This window comes from Lemur catta, chromosome 25, assembly GCF_020740605.2.
Source record: "Lemur catta isolate mLemCat1 chromosome 25, mLemCat1.pri, whole genome shotgun sequence".
Lineage (NCBI taxonomy): Eukaryota > Metazoa > Chordata > Mammalia > Primates > Lemuridae > Lemur > Lemur catta.
This window is the reverse complement of record NC_059152.1, coordinates 9,610,783-9,629,574: the sequence shown is the minus strand read 5'-3', so window position 1 is coordinate 9,629,574 and position 18,792 is coordinate 9,610,783. Positions and strand designations below refer to the sequence as shown.

Below are 18,792 nucleotides of genomic sequence, written 5' to 3'. Positions count from 1 at the left end.
CGTACAATGTGCCAAGCACTGTTCTAGGGTACTAGAAATACAGTAGTGTACATGATAAACAAAATTTCTGCCCTCATATAGCTTAATCCTCATTGGAGGAGATAACACAATAAATAAGTAAGATATATGAGTAAAAGTAAAATGATGATGAGTGCTAGAGAAAAAAATAAAGCAGGGAAAAAGAAAGGAGAGGGCTAAGAGTGAGGAGGGTAGCACTGTTTTAACCTGGGTGATCAGGGAAGACCTAAGTGATACTAGGACATTTGGGCCCATTACTGAAGAAGGTGAAGGTGTGAGTCATAATATGGCTGCCTGGGCGCTGAGTATTCCAGGTATATACAAGTGTTAGTGAAAAGGCCCTGTGGCAGGGTCATGCCTAGACTATCTGAGGAACCACACAAGAAGGCCAGTGTAACTGGAGTACGGTGATCAAGGGCAAAGTAGAACACAAGGTCCAAAGATGCTAGGGATGGGGCCAGGGGGGTAAGTGGTGGATGGAGATCTTATAGAGCCCTGCAGGCAATTATAATAAAAATTGCTTTTCAACTGAGTAAAATGCAAAGTCATTGGAGGATTTTAAGCAGGGGCCTGTGATAAGGGAGCCTGATGTTCTATTGTGGAAAACTGGTTATGTGATTATTGGAATACAAACAAGACACAGTGATCAGACCAGGGTGATAGCAGTAGACGTGATGAGAACTGGTCAGGTTCTGGATATATTTTGAAGATTGAGCTGATGAGATTTGCCAAAGGATTGGATATGGGGTATGAAAAAGATGAGCTTTATGGATATAACTATAAGGTTTGAAACTATAAAAATGAAGTTGCCATTTTACTGAACTGTGGACATCTGCAGGAGGAGCAAGTATGATGGAAAATTATAGTTCAGCTCTGACTTGCTAAGTTTAAGCTGCCTGTGAGACATCCAGTTGGAGATATTAATTAGGCAGTTGGATATCTAAGTCTGATTTAGGGGATAGGTCTGGGAGTTAATCAATTAATATATGGTAATTAGTAGCCCTTAACCTGAATGAGATCACCAAAGAGAGTGTAAATAGAGAAATGATCTAGGGACTAGGCTTAAGTCATTACCAAGGTTTTGAGGTAAACTGCCTGTTCATATCCCTTGTCATTGTTTCTCCACTGGGGGGTTGGGATTTTTAAATTATTAATATTATTGATTTCTAAGCATCCTTTATATAATCTGGTGATAATCTTTTGTGGGCTATTTGGGTTGCATAGTGCTTGTCTTTTAATTTTGCTCATAGTTTTTTTGTTGAACAGAAATTATTAATTTTTCAAACTTTTAAATTTAAATATGTTAATACATACAGTAAAATATAAAAACCTTAAGTGTAAAGGTTAATTTAATTTTACAAAGTAAACCCAACTCTGTAGCCACCATCCAGAGCAATATACTTGCTACCCAAAAGATTACCGTGTGAAATTTCCTAGTCACTGTCATCTTCCAAAGTTAACACTTAATACACTTTTTGGCATATGGTATTCTATAGTAAGAATGTGCCATGTTTCCATCCTACTGTTGATAGCTGGATGTTTTACACGTTGGTGCCATTTCAAAAATATTTCATTGGATACATGTATGCATTCACGTGGAGAATATATATCTAGGAGTAGAATTATTTATAGACGCTGCTGAATGGTTTTCCAAAATTTCTACCAAGTTATATGGCAACTAGCAGTATATGAGAGTTCCTTGTTCCAGACTTCTCCAACAACTGGTACTGTAATTTTTTTTTTTTTTTTTTTTTTTGGAGACAGAGTCTTGCTCTGTTGCCTGGGCTAGAGTGAGTGCCGTGGCTTCAGCCTCACTTACAGCAACCTCAAACTCCTGGGCTCAAGCAATCCTCCTGCCTCAGCCTCCCGAGTTGCTGGGACTACAGGCATGCACCACCATGCCCAGCTAATTTTTTCTATATATATTTTTAGTTGGCCAGATAATTTGTTTCTATTTTTAGTAGAGACGGAGTCTCGCTCTTGCTCAGGCTGGTCTCGAACTCCTGAGCTCCAGCGATCCGCCCGCCTCGGCCTCCCAGAGTGCTAGGATTACAGGCGTGAGCCACCACGCCCGGCCATGGTACTATAATTTTTAAACAGCTTTATATTGAGGTAATAATGACATAAAATTCACAGCACATATTTAAAGTGCACTATTTGATATTTCAATATACGTGCACATCTGCAAAACATCACAGTTAAGACAGTTATCATCTCTATTATCCCCAGAAGGTTTCTCATGCCCCTTGGTGATCTCTCCATCCAGTCTCCTCTCATTGCTTGTGTCCCAGGTTGAAGACTACTCCTTTAACCTCACAGCACCATCTTGACAGGGAGCACTGGGTTAAGCCCAAGAAATTCTTATGTAAATATTAGGTCATTAAGTATGAAATGTCCTATATCCTTAAGTACTAAGTTTGACAGTTGGTATTTCTGACTTTTCACTTTGACGCTACTTTTTTTTTTCCCTATTGTGAAAGTACATCCTTAGTCTTTCAAATGCACATTTTGGCTTGTGATTATCTTTCACATTTTTTTTAAGAGCGATTTTTGTGAAACCATGGATAAGTCAAAAATTCGTGTTATTTTTGAATACGAGTTCCATCATGGAACCAATGCAGTGCAGACATCTCGAAATACCACTGAAGTGTTTGGGAAGGATGTGGCTAATGAACACACAGGACGTCGACGGTTTGAGAATTTCCATTCTGGTGATTTTAATTTTGAAAGTGAGCCATGTGGGTAACTTGAGACCAAGGTAGATAATGATGTGCTGAAAGCTGTAGCAGAAGCAAATTCATCTCAACCTATGAGTGAATTAGGAGCAAGGTTACTATTCCAACAATGTTGGACCATTTGAAACAAATTGACAAGGTAGAGAATCTGGACAGATGGGTACCGCATGAATTAAATGAGCATCAGAAGACAAATTATCTCAAAGCTTGCCTTTAAGCCTTTCTTTGCTATTATGACATAAAGGCAGACCATTTCTACACCATACTGTTATGTGTGATGAAAGTAAATTCTTTTTGGCAATTGCAAGCATTCAGCACAATGATTGGATAAAGATGAAGTGCCAAAGCACACTCCAAAACCAAATATTCATCAAAAATAGCTAATGGGTGTCTATTTGGTGGTCCAGCCCTGGTATTATCAGCTATAGCTTCATGTAACCTGGTCAGTCCATTACAGTGGACCTTTACTGCAACGAATTGGACAAAATGATGAGGATGCTTGTGATTAAGCAGCTGAGATTGGTCAATAGATATAGGCTTATGCTCTTACAAGACCACATGTTGCAAAAATAACGCTGCTCAAACTGCAGAGACTGGACTTGGAAACTCTCTGTCATCCACTATATTCACCAAACCTTGCACCAACTGACGACCACTTCTTTCAGGCTTTGGACCACTTCTTGCAAGGAAAAATATTCAATTCTCAACAAGCTGTGGAAAATGCCTTTTGTGATTTCATCACCACTGGCTCTCAAGGCTTCGTTGCTGCTGGTATAAACAAGCTTACCCTTAAGATGGCAAAACTGTGCCAATAGTTTAGGCATGTACTTTGATTAACTGTACGGCTTCTTGTTTGAAATACAATAAACTGAACTTTTGATTGGAAATTGGACATTTCATATTTAATGGCCTATACCTTTGTGTCCATCCCCAAACTGACTTTTGGAAAAGCTAGACTAGATGACCTCCAAAGTCCCTTCTAACTCATTTATAAACCAGACGGGGCCAGCTCTATTAGCATTAGATGCACATTCAATATCTTTTCCCCTACCATGGCTTTAGGCAGGAGTTAGACTCCGAAATAATCAACAAAACCTTTTCAAATGAGGATGCGCAAAGAAAAATGTGCCTTGAGTCATATTATAAACAAGAAAATAGGAATTTATATCACAGTTGATTTGTTCTTCACTATTTTCAACATAAGCTGTATCTTATTAAACACAACTGTAGTGATGTCACTTTAGCTTTAACTAGATCTTAGGCATTCTTGTTTATGGCGTCTTATATTTCAACTGAGTCAACTGATAGAAATTTTTCCATTAACTTTTTTTTTTTTTTTTTGAGACAGAGTCTCGCTTTGTTGCCCGGGCTAGAGTGAGTGCCGTGGCGTCAGCCTAGCTCACAGCAACCTCAGACTCTCCTGGGCTTCAGTGATCCTGCTGACTCAGCCTCCCGGGTAGCTGGGACTACAGGCATGTGCCACCATGCCTGGCTAATTTTTTTTATATATATTTTAGTTGGCCAGATAATTTCTTTCTATTTTTTTAGTAGAGATGGGGTCTCGAACTCCTGACCTCTAGCAATCCATCCGCCTCGGCCTCCCAGAGTGCTAGGATTACAGGCATGAGCCACCACGCCCGGCCTTTCCATTAACTTTTACTGTTTAAGTTAGTTATATGTTACCATTGGGAAAAAATTTCAAAGAAAGTTGAATTGGGAAAATGCATTGATGAAGTTGATGTAGAGCAGCATCCAGCCTTATACACTTCTTTGTAGTGCTTATGTTATATAGCAGTATTTCAAATACCAAATAAATTCTTAACTGTGGCAGTACTGCATTTAGGAATTACCTGGTTTGTACTTGGTACACAAGCATTTTTTTGTGTCTTATTTTTTCCTTTTGTGTAATAAATAAAGGTAGGAAAATGATGCTTCCCTGATAGATGCTGCCATCATATATCAAGACAGAGAAGGCCTGAATATAGGTTAAAGTGCATGTAGATCAAAGTTTATTTGAATAAATGTTGTTTCTTAACAGTTATTCAAGTTAGAAATCTTGGTCACAGATTTTGTTAAATGTGAGGTGTAGGATGTAAGTGGCATGGGTGTAACGAATGAATACCACATTGGATGGGAGATAATAGAAATGCAATTCTCGGTATTTTGGATCCTGGAAGTGTAGGAGCAATTTAAATTACAAGAATTCTAGAAGTAAATTTAATTCCTGCTTCAAAAAGAAATATAAACATTGTTACAACTTCTAAGTCAATTGAAAAGGCCATCTTGTTTTTTGTGTTACATGTTACATGTATTTGTAAATTTCTAGTCAAAATAATTATTATTGGACTAGGGCTAATAATAATTTTAGTGTAGTTAAGGAATATAAATCATTCATGGAAGTTAATACATGCTTTTCATATAACTTGTTTTTGTCATTCCTTCATGTAATCACTAATAACGGAATTTGTGATATCATCTAATAAAGAAGTGACCTCAGATTATCTATTTTAATTATACTAGAATACAATGTTAAAAGTTTCAGCTCCAAATTTAATCATTTTTCTTTTTTATTTCTCCTTCCCATAGTAATCAAAGCAAAGAAGCTTTCATTGACTGGGCAAGATATGATGATTCACAGGATCACTTTTGTGAACTTGATGGTAATAAAATCAAACTATTATAATTAAATTATTTTAACTTCAACCCTTTTATAAGACATTTAAATCAATGAAAATATAATCTGAGTCAATAGCGTTAATACTGGGTTTTTGCTGTGCAGGTTTTATTCTTCATAGTGGCATTTATTGAGAACCTGTGTCCCAGGCCCTGTGTTAGGTGCCTTAAATACATGGTTTCTAATCTTTGCCAGCTACCTTAATAGGTGTGTATTATTTCATATGTGAGAAAACTGAGTCTCAAAAAGACTGACTTGCCCGAGATTACACAAGACCTTCTACTGAAGCTACTTAGTTATAGGTCTGTGAACATATTATAAAAATGTTTACACTGGAATTTGCTGTAGGTCTTAACAAGCTCACATGAAGATGCCTGCCGATACTGGAGAGGACTCTTAATTCTACTTCCCCACAGCCTTCTTTCCAAGAGTCCCCTGGAATGGTACAAAGACTGGACACTTTCTACCAGAGTAACTACAACTTCTCTTAGCAGAAGATAATTGCAGTGATTCAGAATTTTTATCTTATAGGATAATATTCCCAGAGGATTGTGCTGAGTAGGCTGAAATCATTCATTTGGCCTCTCTTTACCTTTTACCTTGGTATTATATTTTTGGTGGTGGAAAAAACAATTTGGGATTCCAAGCATGCCTAGTTGGAAACAGACAGCAGTTCTTCTGAACTCCTCATGTATCTAGAGTGATCATACTGCTTTCTAAAGGTTTAAAAAATGATTCATAGGTAGAATTGTGCTATTAATCCAGACTATAATGGAATAAGTTACAGTGAGCTTCTACTATAATATGGTAAATTGAGAAGAATGTCAGAAGATGGAAGGTTTATATGGTTTTAGCAAGGAAATTTTTAAGAAATATGAGCAAGAATATACTACTGGGCAATTAATGATATAGCCACCTTATGATATTTAGAATTGCCAAAGGTTTTATCGAAGCAGGCCATTGTACGTCTGCTCACTCCTTCATTTGCTCTTTGGTTTTCATTCCAGTTATATTTGAGTACTTAACACTCATAATCACTTGTTTCCAATTTCTCATTATACCTCTTTTATTAAAGTAAAAAAAAATTCATAGTGCCTATTTAACAGGTTTTTAGATTAATAAGTCATTTCTGTAATATTTTAATGTTATAGTAAATAGATATTTAATAAAAATATTCCTCAATTGCAGAGATTGTTATAAATAAAATGATGTGCTATATAACTATAAATAGGGTTAACTATTTTTTAAAACATAAGTTTCTTAAATTGTAAAAATGGGAGTGTTGTCATGTAAAAGTTTATATAAAATCATCCTTTAAGTTTTTAGAATTATATTTAAAATAATCAGTAATTTTTCTCTTTAAGGTAATTCTTACACATATAAAACCATGGTGCTTACTAATTGGATTACCGCTACTCTTCTTAGTTCCATTGATTTATACCTGTAATATTTTTTTTTATCACTGTCACGGTAGCTATAGAGTCATTGTTTAGTTATTCCTGTTATCTAAATTCAGTAGATTTTAAAAAAATCTAAAGAATATCCACCCCAGTGCATTACAGAATATATCTTTATACCCCTGCTCCCTATTGTTTTGTTGTTGGTATTATCTTTATTTGAATGAAAGATGATCCCTGTAGAATAATTTAGCTGTTTGGTATCCTTTAAGGTAAGCTGCCTTCCTCACCCTACCCTATTTTTTGTTACTGTCTTTATGCATGGCTTGCTTCTTCCTTTGGTGCATATTTCTGCTCAGATGTCACCACATCAGGAAAGCCTGCTCTCATCTTCCTATATAAAATAGTAACCACCATCACTCTCTGTCCCTTTGCACGGCAGGTTTCCACCCCACCCCACCCCCTGCGCTCCTCCTTCAGCACTAACAGCTGCCTGACAGCAGTGTGTGGTATATTAGCTTATCGGTTTGTTGTCTGTCTTCTCCAGGTAGACTGTGAGGTACTTGAGGGCAAGGTAGTATCTCTTTGTGTCCTTACTGTATCCCTAGTGCCTAAACAGTGCCTGGACAATGGTAGGTATTTAATTAATATTTGCTGAATGAAGTAGTTGGTTCATAAATAGCCTAAATAGTATGATAGATTTTTACTTTTATTTTGTCCCTTTAAACATGTTCATTAATAATTTAAAATGTTTGAAACAGCAATTTCTAAATTTGGCTGTGTATCAAAATTACTTGAGAGCTTTATAAACTGTAGATTCTCCTCAACTGTGTAAATCATATTTTAACAGTATTAGTGGCAATTTGGGATAGGGTTAGTGATGGAGGGTTATATGTTAAATCCTGAGTCCATAATATTAATACAATACTTTTTATCTGTGACCATAAGCAAAAAGCCTGCATAGTAAGTTGGCCCATGTTACCATTATGTTTTAAGGGATGTATAGGGTTAGGAGGCAGGGAGGAATGTGTAGCATCCTGGAAAATGTGGTGTGACCTCATAAACCCTACTATTAGGACTGTGAAAAGAAAATTTGGTTTGGAAAAATGGTATACTTGAGGAGGAGGAAAATAACTTTAGTTCCACTTGATGAATTCCCAGAATTTAGATTCATTGGAATCTGGGAATTTGGATTCAATGGGAATTGTTTGAATCCTTAGGTAACAGTTAGCATGGTCAAATGGAAAGACAGCTTTGGAGCAGCTTCGTTGAGGGAGGAAGAAGAGAAAACTTTTGGTGGGAGGAAATAGGAGGCGTCCAGAGAGAATTATCTGGATGAATGATGCCGCTGTACAAATGGAAAGAAGTTATAAGTTAGGAACAAATTAAAATCAGTGTCACAGGTGACGGGGTAAGGATGGGCACCAGCACTAGTGTGTTTGCAGGGAACTCAACCTGTATGTGCTTTCTCCCACACACGTTGCTCATTCTGGATGCCTGGAAATCAGTGTAGATCAGCGCTTGACAAGCTTTTTCAGTAAATGGACAAATAGTAAATAATTTAGGCTTCGTGGACTATACAGTTTCTGTTGCAGCTACTCAACTCTGCCATTATAGTGTGAATGCAGTAATAAGCAAATGAACATGGCTGTGTTCCAAGAAAACTTTATTTAGAAATACAGGCAGTGGGCCAAATTTGGTCCATGAGCTATAGTTTATAAACTATATAGGTTTGTATAGGTTAACAAAACCCACCCTTTTTGTGATTTGAAAAAGTATTAAAAGATTTTTAAAAACTAACTCGATTTGAATTAAAGATATAAACGTTAAGAATACTGAAAATATGAGTTTTGCCTAAGGAAAGTTGTCATGAAAACCAGCATCACTGAGCCAGGTGCGGTGGTGCATCTCTGTAGTTCCAGCTATTAAAACAATGATTGGCCGGGCACAGTGGCTCACGCCTGTAATCTTAGCACTCTGGGAGGCCGAGGCGGGTGGATTGCTCGAGGTCAGGAGTTCGAGACCAGCCTCAACAAGAGCGAGACCCCGTCTCTACTAAAAACAGAAAGAAATTATCTGGCCAACTAAAATATATATATAGAAAAAAAAATTAGCCGGGCATGGTGGCGCATGCCTGTAGTCCCAGCTACTCAGGAGGCTGAGGCAGGAGGATCGCTTAAGCCCAGGAGTTTGAGGTTGCTGTGAGCTAGGCTGATGCCACGGCACTCACTCTAGCCCGGGCAACACAGCGAGACTCTGTCTCAAAAAAAAAAAAAAGCATAATGATTTAAAATATATATTAAGGGAGCTAACAATTATGATAGTAAAATCAATTATATCAGGATTTTTTTTGTTTTAAGAGGCAAGGGTCTTGCTATGTTATTCAAGCTGGATTCCAACTCCTGACCTCGAGCAATCCACCCGCCTCGGCCTCCCAGAGTGCTAAGATTACAGGTGTGAGCCACTGCGCCCGGCCAATCATTATGTTTTAATAGCTGAATTATTTCTTTCTTTTTTTTTTTTTTTTTTTTTGAGACAGAGTGTCACTTTGTTGCCCGGGCTAGAGTGAGTGCCGTGGCGTCAGCCTCGCTCACAGCAACCTCAAACTCCTGGGTTTAAGCAATCCTACTGCCTCAGCCTCCCGAGTAGCTGGGACTACAGGCATGTGCCACCATGCCCGGCTAATTTTTTCTATATATATTTTTAGTTGTCCAGATAGTTTATTTCTATTTTTAGTAGAGACGGGGTCTCGCTCAGGCTGGTCTTGAACTCCTGACCTTGAGCGATCCACCCGCCTCGGCCTCCCAGAGGGCTAGGATTACAGGCGTGAGCCACCGCGCCCGGCCTATTTCTTTCTTTATTGGTTATTTAGTTGGTTTTAGAGTCCAGTCTGCCTATTCATAGGTGACCCTACACATATATACACACAAATTATTTATATATGTGTACATACATATATATGCATCAGAAATATATATTTATGTGATATTTAATGTTTGTTTAGTTTATATAATTGAATCAGTTTTGCAAATGAATTTATTCAAAAACAGCTCAAAGAAATTAAAAAAACAAATAATGAATTTTAACTTTTTTTTTTTTTTTTTTTTGAGACAGAGTCTCACTTTGTTGCCCGGGCCAGAGTGAGTGCCGTGGCGTCAGCCTAGCTCACAGCAACCTCAAACTCCTGGGCTTAAGCGATCCTACTGCCTCAGCCTCCCCAGTAGCTGGGACTACAGGCATGCGCCACCATGCCCAGCTAATTTTTTCTATATATATTTTTAGTTGTCCAGATAATTTTTATTTGTATTTTTAGTAGAGACGGGGTCTTGCTCAGGCTGGTCTCGAACTCCTGACCTCCAGCGATCCACTCGCCTTGGCCTCGCAGAGGGCTAGGATTACAGGCGTGAGCCACCGTGCCCGGCCGAATTTTAACTTTTTATTGTGTTTTTACTAAAAGCCATACTTTTAATAACTTCATACTTTGAATTTTTATTTTTAAATCAGAGTTTTAAAAATTATTGTTTTAGTCCTGAATCAGTATGTGTTCTTGGACAGTTTTTGTTTACCCATCTGTAAATTGTTTTCTTTGCCTTATTTTGTATAGTGGAATATCTTTATAATTTTAGGGCTAGAAATAGAGCTGATATTCTTAAAGTCTGCAAAATCATGTTTCCATTTTCTGTAAGTTGTATACAACCCATGTAATAATAGCAAATTGTTAATTATCTTTGTACTCTTCGTACATCATGAAAGTACCAGGTAATTCTTGGAAAGCATGAATTGAGATGCCATTTTCCCTTTATTACTATGGATAATCCCAATCTGTGATCATTGAATGTCCAGTGAATATTGTTCACGGACAGGAGTACATACCATCAGGTAATGAAAGGAAGAGGGACATTTAATAATCATATTTGTACCCTTGTTTAATCCAGGTGCCTATGTACTATTGATTTAATCTCATGACAACAAAAGGTAGTAAGCAAATAAGTTAAGGAATACATCTGTGCCAACATACAGAGCACTTGAGCTTATATGTATTATGATCATACATTTGTGAATCAGTCATTATAATTTTTCTTTTGTTATGAAAGCATGTTTTTCCCATTTCTACCTAGAATGTGCAGAAAAATAATTAAGAGCATTTTTCTTTATCTTTTGTATTCCTCAAAGATCTCTATTAAAATGTCCAAATAGTAGAGATCTAGTAAATACTCATTTGAGTTTCAACGTGCAAAAGTTGTTTAAATTTTAAATATTTCAACAAGTTTTTGAAAGTTGTGCCAACTATATTAGTTTGAGAGTGAAAAAAACACTTCAATATGTTAACATTGGTGAAAATAAGTAATATGTATTTTTTTAAACTGGAGCATTGTGTAGCTTTATGAATAATCAGATTTGAATCACAAAGTTATAGAGCCATTTACTTCATAAATCCAAGTAAAGAGAAGCAAGGAAATCTCTATTTTTAATACAATATATGTTACCAAAATGTTCGCAAGCATGTGGTTAGGGAGGTAGGTATATGCTTAGAGAGGAAATTGCATAAAATATTAAAGCAGGTTATGATTCTATTTGGTCTTTTCAATCGTGGGTGGTTAAAAATTAAGAAATGATTAATGTCTTTAATAAGGTGAGGGATGTTACATTACTTAAAAGAGCACTGAGTTTCCCATGGAAAGGGAATAGTTGTGTTTTTGTCTCTCTGAAGTAATTTTTCCAAGTTACTATAAATCCTGGGCCAAGTACATTTACAAGTATGCTAACCACTCTACATTTAAGTTGGAGATTACTTGAAAAAACATAGTATTTCTTTAACCTAGACCTATAGTTTCAGATAAATGGTGAAATATGGATGGTTTTTATGAATTGTTTCTTGTTCAGATGAGAGATCTCCAGCTGCTCAGTACGTAGACCTGTTGCTGAACCCGGAGCGCTACACTGGCTACAAAGGGACCCCTGCGTGGAGAGTGTGGAACAGCATCTATGACGAAAACTGTTTCAAGTAACGAGGGGGTGGGCAGGAGGAGTAAAGGGAGGGTGGAGGAAGGGAGCATTTTTGTTGGAAAAATAATTATATAGAAAAATCAAACCATTTTACATTTTGGTGTTGTGCTTTCTTTTTCAGGCCCCGATCTGTTTATCGTCCTTTAAATCCTCTGGCGCCCAGCCGAGGTAGGTGCTTTACACATACATTTTCATGCTTTTTAGATATTGTTTGTAAAATATCTTCGCAACTAAACTTTACACTGAAAAAATTGTCAGCTATTTTATATTTTTTCTTAATTTGATCAACAGAAGAATAAGATTCCTAGTCAAATCTCAAGATTTCTTTACATGTTTTATATAACTGCTGTCATTTATCAAGTACCTGCTATATGCCAAACTAGAAGCTTTTTTTTTTTTCGTAAAGGGCTTCTTATTGGCCTTACAAAGTCAACCTGATTCCTCAATGCAGTCCAGGAATATTTGAAAATATGCCATTTCAGTCAAAGCCTTGGTAAAATACCCAGCATCTTTAATTCTGTCCCGAGTTTCTCCCAGTGAGGTTGGGGAGACAACTGAGCTGTCAGGGGCTTGTGCTGACGGCAGCGTGTTGACCTCCCATCACAACAGGGGTTCTCCATGGGTCTCTTCATGGTGGCCATTTGTTAACACTTCCCAGCTTCTGTGGTGTCCTGGCATCCTCTCTGTGGATCTTTCAGTCAGTACCTGCAAGTCACAGGGCCACAGAGGCTGTGGCAGTCACCTCGGCCTCCCAGAGCAAAAGAGAAAGAGCAGTAGAGATGACCGAACTTGGCGGGCTGGTGGGAGATACAAAGTCCCAGGTTGTGGGAGCCCCACCCTCCTGCTGCGGTGCCTAATTGGACAGTTGCTATCCCAGGGCCCCTGATTGCCTAAACTAGAAGCTTTATGTAAAATAAACATGTGAGTAATCCATATATATCAGAGATTTCCTGGGGACCTCTTAAGAATCTGGATGCTCAGGCCCTGCCCATATAATTAAGTCAGAATCCTCGGGATAAGAACCCAGGCACTGGTATGTTTTGAACTCTTTAGATGGTTTCAGTGTGCAGCCAAGTTGGAGAACCAATGGCTTATACCAGTGCTTCTCAAACTTCAGTGTGTATACAAATCACTTAGAAGACTTAATAACATACAGGTTCTGATTCTGTAGGTCTTGGGGGAGGCCCAAGATTCCGACAAGCTCTGGGTGCTACCTCGGATGCTGACCCGTGTGCCACACTTTGAGTAGAAAGAATGTGGAGAAGTCTCAGAAACTTAGGCTGCCTTCAGCAGTACTGTGCAGGGCTCTGTCCAGTAAAGTGGGCAGTCACCACATGGGGCTGCCGAGCACATGAAATGTGGCTAATGTGAAACTGATTTTTAAATTTTATTTAATTTTAGTTCATTTAAATTTAAAAACCAAAGCAGTGTAAAATATTATTGCCACTAATCAGATCTTTATGGTTTTGGTAAGATTAACCCTTGCATCATGTAACATTATTGTTGTGTTGTAGGATGTGTATACATTTTACTTTTAATGATGTGGCTATTAGAAAAATTTTGAATTGCCTATGTGGCTGGCATCATATTCCAATGGGACAGCATTGCTGTAGTCAGTTGGGCACATCCTCAATCTAGTCTCGGTGAGGAACTGAACCCTGGGAATAACTCTGTAATTGACCTACCATTCCAGTGTTTTTTTTAGACCAGGATTGATTTAAGAAATTGAATTTCCTGGTCTAAATTTGTATCTTTAGGCCTTCTGAGGACACAATAGACTTGGAAGGGTTGATCGCATGGACTACTGTTACGTGCTCACTCTATTACAATGTGGCAAATATTCTTCTTCCCTAAACTCATTTTGAAACTGCCCGGAGAAGGGAATTGGATCATGAAAAAGACGTGTGGCTTCTTATCCTTTGTCTCTTTTACTGGGGGTGGGGGGGTGGGGGGTGGTGTGTGTGTGTGTGTGTGTGTGTTTTAAGAGACAGCGTCTTGCTCTGTAGCCCAGGCTGGAGTGCAGTGGTTTGATCATACCTGGCCCCATGTCTTAACTGTGTTTCTTCAATGCAATTCCTAAATTATAACAGTTAGGCTTCTACAACTATTTTTCCAACAGTTTTTGAGCAACAGAACCTTTTTTCCGAAAATGAAATCTTACATCGGAATCCCACATACAAAGCTGACACAGGTGGAGCTGCTGTGGAGCCCTAAAGCCCAACCTTCTAGCATGTTCCATACCTCCCGGCAGCCCTGGAGCAGCACCGCAGTGAGGGTTCATTGATTACAGTTTAGGGAAGTACTCTTACTATCTGTGCTGAAGAGCAGTAATTGAAAAGAGAAAAGTATTCCAGCATGGAAACAGAAATGTTCATAGCGTGTTGTGTACATGAAGATTAAAGGAGCGACTTTGGCTGGGCGCAGTGGCTCATGCCTGTAATCCTAGCACTGGGAGGCTGAGGCGGGAGGATCGCTGGAGGTCAGGAGTTAGAGACCAGCTTGAGCAAGAACGAGACCCCGTCTCTACTAAAAATAGAAATGATTTGGACAGATAAAAATATATACAGAAAAAAAAAATTAGGCGGGCATGATGGCGCAAGCTTGTAGTCCTAACTACTCGGGAGGCTGAGGCAGAAGGTTTGCTGAAGCCCAGGAGTTTGAGGTTGCTGTGAGCTAGGCTAACGCCATGGCACTCTAGCCCGGGCAACAGAGCAAGACTCTGTTTCAAAAAGAAAAAAAAGGAGCGACTTTGTATATTTGCTAATTTTTGAAACTACTGGTTTTTATGATTATTTTTAGTTGCTTTCCGATATTATTTATTGCATCAAACATACGTGCAAATCTTATACTGTTACTTTAAGAGGCCTCATTTCCAGGATGACTACGCACTGACCAAGGTTCATGATATAATTGTTAGTTTAACAGTTTTAATCCCATATTAAAATATATAAGTTGGAATCTGAGCTATGTAAAACATTTTCTAAAATCATTTCTATTTTCTCTTTTAGGCGAAGATAATGGTGAGTTGAAACTCTTACGTTTGTGCTTTCTTTAAATGTAGAGGAAATGTTTACAATGATCAAAATTTGGTATTTCCTTACGTTTGTGCTTTCTTTAAATGTAGAGGAAATGTTTAAAACGATCAAAATTTGATATTTCCTCTATGTAATTCAAAAGAAAGTGTTTATCCGGAAGATAACTACCAACAAATGGTGACAAAAACAGATTATTTTTTATAGTACAAAGTTGTATGTTTAAAAAAGTGTAAAGACCACTTTACCTAAATGTGTAGTTTGGAAACCAAGTTCACATTCCAAATTCCCCATTTTCTGTATTAAAATCTACTTGAGTATGTTCTGGGAAAATGGAGAGAAGTTAAGATACTTTTATCAGATAATTTGTCTTGCTCCCTCTTTATTTTCTTAGTGACTTTGAAATTTATAACCTATATATCAATATAATACTTAATCTGATGATGAACAACTTATCAACAATTGGTTACTTCAGGTTACTGAATGAGTATCAGTCATTAGGTACCCTCAGAACAGCCAGAATAATTTATTTCCACTGGGTGTTTACTATCTTTGTTCAAGGGCACTGTGATCTATTGTATTGTGCAAAGTAGGATGTATAAAACATGATGCCTTCCCTCTAGGAGCTGACAATACGTAGTATAGTAGGAAGGAGAAGCACTATAGATAAACAATGGTAATGAAGTAAAAAAATATTCCTTAATGGTATAGGCAGTAGGTGATATAGCTCCTTGGAGGTAAAACAAATCATACCTCACTGGAGTGATTTGGGAAAGCTTACTAGAGGAGGTGGCATTTGAGATGAATTTTGAATGATGGTACAAATTTGGGCCAGTAGAATTAGATAGTACGTGCTAGTTGGTGGAAATAGCATGAACCTAGGAGTTGAGAAAGGAAGAGTTAAGCATGTTTGGGGAGATAGTAAGGACTGCAGTCCCCGTTCCCCAACCCCCGGGTGCTGATGGCTGACTGGGCTGCAGAGCTCCACCACCCCTACCCTCACCCCATGGAAAAATTATGTTCCTTGAAACTTGGGAAAGGGGTAGGGGCGCCACACAGCAGGAGATGAGCAGCAGCTAGCAAGTGAAGCTTCATCTGTATTTACAGCCGCTCCATTCCCCATCCTGCATCACAGCCTGAGCTCCGCCTCCCCCTGCCCCTCACTGGCATGGAAAAATTGTCTTCCATAAAACTGGTCCCTGGTGCCATAAAGGTAGGGGACCGCTGGTATGGAGACTCTTACCAGTAGGAGAGACTGTATCGTGGTAGTTTAAGTTAGAAAGATGGGTAGAGATCAAATTATTGAGGACTTTGGGAGTTAGACTTTTCCTATTGGCACTTGAGGTTTTTTGAATACACAAGTGAGATAATGATGAATGATCCTTAGTTAGGTGTATGTTGAATGAATGAATCTGTAGAAAGATGTTTGTTTTTTTTGCAAAGGTGGCAAAGTAATTCCCCATCATCTAATTTATCCCACAGACTCCTTACTGAGGTCATCTCTGTGCTGGGTTTTCTATAATTTCTATCACTCCCAATTTAAAAATAATAAGAAAAGGATCAGTAACTTAGGAGGTACATTAAACAATTTTGGTCTTTATTGACTGCCATCTTTTTCTTTCTTTCTTTTTTTTTTTTCAACACTCAGAAGAAGAGTATTGGGCCAGGAATAGTTCTTTTTTAAAAATTGACAAAAATTATTTATCTTTATTATGTCCAACATGATGTTTTGAAATATGTATACATTGTGGAATGGCTAAATTGAGCTAATTAATACATACATTACCTCACAGACTTATCATTTTTGTGAAAAGACTTAAAATCTCTCAGCAATTTCAAGAAATAATAAATTGTTATTAACTATAGTCACCATGTTGTACAGTAGATTTCTTGAACTTATTCCTCCTATCTATCTGAAATTTCGTATCCTTTGACCACATCTCCCCAGCAATAGGAATGGTTCTTACGGCATTAGCACATTGATAGGTCAAGCCCTTCCATATTCTATTCATTAACTTTTCTGAAGAATTATATTGAAAATTAAGGGCATTTTTATTGTCCCTTGAGAGTTAATACTGTTAGGTAATTAAGGAAATATACCTAACTTTATTGTCTTAGTAAAAATGGAATAAATAATAATTTGATGTTTATATTATAATGTACTTTTTTCCTCAAATTAAAAAAAAATAGTATGGTTGTTATTGTGAAAAGCAAATTTAAGATTGTTAGACTATTTACCCCCATGCTTTTGGATATTTAAACCTTTGATGAATAAGATTTGTGTAATATTTTAAATGAAATGTTTTCTCAAAAATTTTAATAGTCAAAATACTACTTGTAAGAACATTATCTTAAAGTTACTTAAATTACTTGTGGGCTTTATTTCCTAGAATCATATGCCTATTTTTCCATTTCACCTGAAGCAGTAGACATCTCTAGAGATATTACTTAAATCTGTCATAATATTTTATAGACTTAACTTATTCTATAAATGATCATATAAAATATTTTAACCCAATTTTATGTGCCTCTCTTTTTAGGAGAATCATTCTATACATGGCTAGAAGGTAAACTTAAAGTCTGTGTTTTAAATACATTGGCTTTTTGTAAAAATGTATTTTATTGAGCATAGTTTACATACCATATTTTCTAAGTTTTAGAATTTTATTACCTAGACAACTAGTTTTGACGGTATTTGAAAGAAAATAACATTTGTTTTCAGTTGTTATATTTTGGGATAAAATGGTATAAAAAGTTTGAGGATATTGGTCAGCCAAAAACTAGTGTTATATAAATACACAGGCCAGATACTGTCATCACTTGTTCACAGTGGGTTCCCTGGTCTTATTTCCGTTCTGTATGTAATGCTCATCCAAACTACTTTTCTAGTAACCAGTATGCAAATCTATTTTTAAAGCAGAGATGTTCCTTTTGGAAGGAAGTACATTTTGTAGAAAAAACTGAGGGAAGATAAATTTGAATTTAAAAGGTGTTTGCATGAGTTAATATAGTCTGAACGTGTCTAATTAAAAGATAAAGCAACATAGATCCCAATGTTTTAGGTGCTTTTGCATTCTTATATTTCCAGTGTTGAAAGTAGAAAATGTTATTAATGGAAAGCTGAAGTGTTCTAGGATTTTAACAAATTTAGGTTAATAACTGAATATATGGTGCTTTAAAAAATTTACTTTACCAAATCACCATTAGTTTATGAAACTAAAAGTTAAAATGTATTAATGAAAGATGAGCAGGTTGAATGATAAAGGAAAATTGATATTTCATAGCCATAACCTTATAGGAACTCTACAGAGTTAAACTAAATTGTTAATTCTGTTTTATCTTTGTTAATTGGTCATGTTATCTTATGAACATGATTTTTCTTTGTTTTTAATGAACTATGTACATATATTGGCCATTATTAAAGTGAACATTATTGATGTGCAAATACTGTTGAGAGTAATATTGAAAAATGGCTTATGTAGAAGATGCATAGCTTTGTTTAATTATTAAGCTCTACTCTAAAGATACAAATTGTGGATAGTAATATTTAGGTTACAGGAGGTAGTTGGAGCTTTGTTTTGCCTACTGTCCCTTCTCTAGTCTTCAGCCATTTTATTGGGCAAAAGTCCTGCTTATAGAGATGTACACTGGAAAGAAAAGAAAGGAAACTTCAAATCTGATTATTTTGCTACTTGATAGAAGATTTGATGAACAGTTTTACTAGAGAAGCTAGTACTTAATGTTTTATTAAATTTGTTCATATTGTTTGTATCTCTTAATATTGTAAAAATTAAGAATTAGCCATATACTTTTAGGAGGAAGGTACAAAATAGAATTTAATTTCTATCTTTTGGCCCCCATCCATGACAGTTTGAATATTCTAGCAAGAATTCTGAATTAGGGATTGAGATCTCAAAAGAATTATTTTT

At 36.9% G+C, this 18,792-nt stretch overlaps 1 protein-coding gene across 3 annotated transcripts in view; it reads left to right on the top strand.

Moving 5' to 3' along the window:
• ERO1B (endoplasmic reticulum oxidoreductase 1 beta) overlaps positions 1 to 18,792 on the top strand; it is a 61,237-nt gene that overhangs the window by 30,620 nt on the left and 11,825 nt on the right. For all 3 annotated transcript variants that reach the window (XM_045537256.1, XM_045537257.1, XM_045537258.1), the window contains exons 6-10: positions 5,340 to 5,413; positions 11,709 to 11,829; positions 11,953 to 11,999; positions 14,840 to 14,851; positions 17,404 to 17,430. In XM_045537256.1, coding sequence (XP_045393212.1) covers positions 5,340 to 5,413; positions 11,709 to 11,829; positions 11,953 to 11,999; positions 14,840 to 14,851; positions 17,404 to 17,430 — 281 coding nt within the window. The remainder of the gene's footprint in view (positions 1 to 5,339; positions 5,414 to 11,708; positions 11,830 to 11,952; positions 12,000 to 14,839; positions 14,852 to 17,403; positions 17,431 to 18,792) is intronic.